Source organism: Rhinopithecus roxellana, chromosome 19 (assembly GCF_007565055.1).
Source record: "Rhinopithecus roxellana isolate Shanxi Qingling chromosome 19, ASM756505v1, whole genome shotgun sequence".
Classification (NCBI taxonomy): domain Eukaryota; kingdom Metazoa; phylum Chordata; class Mammalia; order Primates; family Cercopithecidae; genus Rhinopithecus; species Rhinopithecus roxellana.
In genome coordinates this window covers 66,357,976-66,363,267 of record NC_044567.1, presented here as the reverse complement: position 1 = coordinate 66,363,267, position 5,292 = coordinate 66,357,976, and the positions used below count along the sequence as shown (strand labels likewise).

The 5,292-nt window shown below is 56.4% G+C and overlaps 1 protein-coding gene across 1 annotated transcript; it reads left to right on the top strand.

Moving 5' to 3' along the window:
* On the top strand, positions 1–3,854 carry PLD6 (phospholipase D family member 6). Its single transcript, XM_010370934.2, has 2 exons — positions 1–580; positions 3,320–3,854. Exons 1-2 carry the CDS (start codon positions 154–156, stop codon positions 3,565–3,567), a joined length of 675 nt encoding a protein of 224 aa, XP_010369236.2. The 5' UTR covers positions 1–153; the 3' UTR covers positions 3,568–3,854.
* Positions 3,855–5,292: the final 1,438 nt, after the last annotated feature.

The window sequence follows — 5,292 nt, the reverse complement described above, 5'->3', positions numbered from 1 at the left end:
TAGCGCGTGGCCCTCGGGGGCTGGGGGCGTGACTTTGCACGTGGCCGTTGGCGGCGCGTGACGGGGGCGTGGCCTGGCGCGTGGCGGTCCGGGGCTGGGGGCGCGCAGACTCGGGTGCGGCGGCGTGTGCCTGGGGCCCAGGTCAGCGGCGGCATGGGGCGGTTGCGCTGGCAGGTGGCCGCCGCAGCGGCTATGGGCCTGGCTCTGGCCCTGGAGGCGCTGCCCGGGGTGCTGCGCTGGCTGCGGTCCAGGCGGCGGCGGCCGCGGCGCGAGGTACTGTTCTTCCCGTCGCAAGTGACCTGTACCGAGGCTCTGCTGCGGGCTCCGGGCGCGGCGCTGGCCGGGCTCCCCGAGGGCTGCCCGTGCGGCCTCCCCCACTGCGAGAGCGCCCTGAGCCGCCTGCTGCGTGCCCTGCTGGCCGCCCGCGCCAGCCTGGAGCTTTGCCTGTTCGCCTTCTCCAGTCCGCAGCTGGGCCGCGCCGTGCAGTTGCTGCACCAGCGCGGGGTGCGAGTGCGGGTCGTCACCGACTGCGACTACATGGCCCTCAACGGCTCGCAAATCGGCCTGCTGCGCAAGGCAGGTAGGCCCGGCGGGGTCCAGGCGGAGAAGGCCGGCCTGAGCCACCCGGGGTCCTAGGCAAAGGTGGACACTTAGGGGAGGGGGTCTGGGGACGGGCTGAGGCCTCATTTACTTTCCTCGTGGCGTTGTGGAGTAGGGGTGGTGTAACGCGGAGAAAGCAGAGCCCCCACGAAAGGTGTAGCAGGCTGCGTGGGCATAAGCGAGCCGGGCCCTCGGTGCCTCCGCGGTGGGGGCAGTTTTCTAAGTGACCTGTCCTGACATGCTGGAAGCGGGTGAGCCTGCGTGTGCCGGGTTAGAGGCAGAGCAGGCTTCCCTAGCAACTCCCCGGGCGCCGCCAGCGGAGTTTTCGTGACTGCTGCAGCCCGGGCCCGCCCTCCTGCGGGCTGCCGGAGACCCCCGGACGGCCTGTGGTAACCTGGAACCTTCTGGCCGGGGACCTGGACGCCAGGGTTGTGCTTGGACTTCCAGACTGAAGGGCTCTGGGGAGAGGCGGCCACCTGCCGCCGAGTGAACCTCAGGCCACCGGGCTCTGGGAGACCTAAACATATGTTCTAGAAAACAGCGCCAGGACGTTCGTTTGTTTTCCCAGCTGCAAAAGGAGTAGAAGACATATCTCTCTGGCGGGGGCACCTGTCTCATGGGGTGGGGACAGAAGGGACTAGGAAGTGTGAATATTTGGGATCCTTGTCCCGCCTGAGGATTCTCAGTCCATCCTGGCCCGGTTCCGCGGCCCAGCCTGCTCTTCCCTTTATGTATTTGCACGCACAGACTCTTGGGCCTCTGTCTGTCTCCATCACTCAGGCGCCCAGAAGGTCACGCCTACATGTTCATTCTGGTGGTCACAGTGACTGAGAGACGCGTGGAGCCTGGCAACTGTCCAAGCTGGGCAGTGGTCACTGCCGCCCGTTCCTTCTGCACAGCCATGGCCTCTCGTTGACTTGGGCCGCAGAGCAGCCTCTCCAGAGTCAGCCAGGGTCCCTCCCTGCCCTGGGTGGTGTGGGGCATGTTGCACCCCACGTGGAAGCAGAGGGGGGCACGTGGTTTTCGTATTGAGGATGTTTCCTCCTCTTTGGGGCAGCCACAAGAGCTGTCCTCCCATGTGTTGGTCATTTTAACGGGAGGTTTGGGGACCTCCAGGCGTGCACAGTACAGTTCTGTTTGACTTGCTTTTAGAGTTGTAGAAACTGAGGTTGGTGAAGACCCTTCAAGGGCCCCTAGACCAAGGTCCCATCGGATTCCCTCTGGGATGGCCTCCCAGCATCCTCGCTGACTTCGAGGCTGTCCGGTGGCATTCATCTGTTCAAGGAATGTCCCCTGTGTGCCAGTATTTGTGAGGAGCTGGAACATCCTAGGGCACAAGGCCAGGTTCCCACGGAAATGCCAACTAAGTCACGAATATTTCATTTAGGGCACTAAGAAGGGTCGAGAAAATTTCATAAAGCAGGGTAAGGAGGCAGTGGTGTGGGAGGAAGTGGTGTGGGCCAGGTCAGCTGCCCAGGGGCAGTGACACTCAGGGCAGGAGACTTGCGGACACGCGTGGGCTTTCCGGAGGGAGAGGCATGCAGCTGGAAGGGGTAGCAGCACAGACGCCCTGGGTCACATACTGACTTCCTTGTGAGGAACGGCAGGGAGTCCTCTGTGGCCAGAGGTGGTGGGCTGCGGGGAGGGGACGGGGAAGTGGGCAGTGGATCCCAGCGGAGGCAGGAGGTGTTGGCAATGGTGGGGTTTTAGATTGCCCACCATGTGGAGGAATGTGTTTGGAGGGCTGTGCCGACAGGACGTGCCGGCGGAGTGGCCAGAGTGTAAGAAGGGTTGGATCCCCGAGGTAAGGAAGCCACCGCATCCCCATCCTGCCAGGCCCAATTCAGGAGGCACAATTAAATGTGAGTTCCATGCACAGGGAGTGATTTTTAAGTTGTGTTCTCAGTACTCCGTGGGACACACTTCCCTTCAAAGATGACTCTCAATCTGAAGTTCCATTTAACTTGGATGTCCTGTATTTTGATTTGGAAAATCTGGCAACTGTGTTCCATGGCAGCCTGTTTAAAACTTCTTTTAACCCCCATTTCTGACGGCCTCATTCCTTGAGCAGGTCATGAGTGAGGCAGGTCATGAGTGATTCTGGGGGAGACAGACACAGGCCCTTCCCAGGAGGAGTTTGAAAGCTGGGAAGAGCAGAGGTGCGGATGCCTGGTTCTTTGGTGAAGGAAGCAGAGGGGTGTGGAAGAGAATTCATTTGTGCGTTGTTAGTTAGGGCCCTTCCTGCCTTGGTGGCCGAGGTTGTGCTAGCAAATTGGCCTCTGCTGCCAGACACCGGGGCCTCTCTGAGCAGAGCGGGCACGGCTGTCAGCCTTAGCTGTGGAAGAGTCAGAACCTGAAGGCTCACACTCTGTCTTTGCCCTGGTCACCTCTGACCAGGTTAGTGACAGCTTCGACAGCAAACAGTAACCCCGAAGGGACATACTGGCTGGCATAGACTCGGAGGTGTGGTCTCACCCAGACCACGGCCCGCCCAGTCCCCCATGGCCTGTGTGTGATGCTCTGGCCCCGTGTGTGATGTCCCCTCTGTGGTTCTCAGTGTCCCTCCTGGGAGCTTAGCTGCCACCACTCTGTGAAAGCGTGGCGGGCTTTCCTGGCCCACCAAACTGGAAACATAAAGTAAAGCCAGTAGCCCCCAGGAACAGTCCACACTGGAGGCGGGACTCCTGCATGGAATGAAATCACCTTGTCCTTTCTGCAGGGATCCAGGTCCGGCACGATCAGGACCTGGGCTACATGCATCACAAGTTTGCCATCGTGGATAAGCGGGTGCTCATCACTGGCTCGCTCAACTGGACCACGCAAGCCATCCAGAACAACAGGGAGAACGTTCTCATCATGGAGGACGACGAGTACGTGCGGCTTTTTCTGGAAGAATTTGAGCGCATCTGGGAAGAGTTTAACCCTACAAAGTATACCTTTTTCCCACAAAAAAAGAAAAGTCACTGAAGCTGTGCTCCACCTGTCTCCAGAGCTGGAGGGAAATCGCTTCCATGGCACAGAACTTGCCACACCTGCAGCCAAAACCAAACCTAACCAAGAATGGGGCTGAGCCCTCCCTGCGGGCTGCTGTGCCTTCTGAGGGAGGGAGACCTCACATTAAACCAAATTCTCGTCTATTAGAATACTAAGTTGAACTAAAGAAGGTTAGGAAAGGGAAATTTCTGTTATTTCAGGTCAGTTATTTTGGGCCAGATTTTTTCTTTGCCCCTTTGCCAAAATAACTTCAGTCACGACCTGCCATGGGGTGCTTTCAGGAGTGTGGTCCGTATCTTGGTTTGGAATCGAAGCTTCTGCCACAGCACAGAAAAGGCACAGTGCCTTTTCCGGGTCGGTCCCATTCCCTTCCCTGATTCTAGAAAAGCCCCTTCTACTTTGGCTGACGCGGCCCCTTTCAGCATCTTCCTGAGAGTTCTTCCCTCTCTCCATGTGGCACGACTGGGGTTGGTTGGGGCCAACAGTCTCCTTGTCCCTCACAGTCTGTCCCTGTCAGGGCTCGATCCTCAGAGCAGGGAGAGGAAATGGAAGTCAGGAGGAAGGGAAGATGTGAGTGTGCAGTGCGGGTGGCAGAAGCAGCCTTCGGGGCAACCCTGTGAGCACCACTGCCACCAAAGGCTGGCGTTACCTTGCTTCCTTACATAATTGCTCTTTAAAACCAGTGTGCATGCCAGTGCCAAGCTCTGAAGCAGCCTGTCCTTGGGTAATAAGTGCCGTGGTGTGTCAGGACTGATGGCCAGCAGCTGTTTCTTTTTTTGAGATGGAGTCTCACTCTGTGGCCCAGACTGGAGTGCAATGGTGCAACCTTGGCTCACTGCAACCTCTACCTCCTGGGTTCAAGCGATTCTCCTGCCTCAGCCTCCCAATTAGCTGAGATTACAGGCGCCTGCCACAACATCTGGCTATTTTTTTTTTTTTTTTTTTTTTTTTTTTTTTTTTTTTTTTTTGGTATTTTTAGTAGAGACATGGTTTCACCATGTTGGTCAGGCTGGTCTCGAACTCCTGACCTCAAGTGATCCACCCACCTCAGCCTCCCAAAGTGCTGAGATTGCAGGTGTGAGCCACCACGCCTGGCTGGGGTTTTAACTTTTAACGTCCTAATGTTTAAGGTAATTTTGTTGTGTGTTTAGAAGTGACCTTACCTTTAACACCTGTGGAGTTAGTGCATGCACATTGCTGGCTCAGCGTAACCCATCACGGGACTGGAGGAGACAAGAGGAGGGAAGAGGAGAGCAGCTTCAGGCTGTGGTGTCTCCCACATCTGTGTTCTTATTTGCAGGTCAGGGTTTGCATTCCCAGGTAGAACAGGTGTCGTATGTTGTGAAATGTTCCAGGTTATTTGTTTATAATGTGTGTGTCATATATAGATAGCTCCAATGACATCTGAAGTTGTGACTTCACTATCTTGTCATATTTCTGTATGATGAGCCCCAGGGCCCGTCCTGCGGTCTGCTGGCCATGTGCTTGGTCTCACCTCCCCAGCCCACGCTGACATTACCACCCAGAGACCCTTCAGTGCTGTGTGTTTTTGCTTTTTAGGGTTACTTTTGACTCACAGTGTTAAGCAGGCCAGCTTGGAAGTTAAGTTTTAAAAAAATTCAATTGAAACTGTAAAGTATAATGTACAGATTGGAAGTCACCAGAAATTTGTTTTAGTTTGTGAATTCCCACAGTGTA

Coding starts and splice junctions, on each gene's coding strand:
- PLD6 (XM_010370934.2), top strand. CDS start 154: ATGGGGCGGTTGCGCTGGCAGGTGGCCGCCGCAGCGGCTATGGGCCTG. Junction 581..3,319: donor CGGCCTGCTGCGCAAGGCAG/GTAGGCCCGGCG, acceptor TCCTTTCTGCAG/GGATCCAGGTCCGGCACGAT.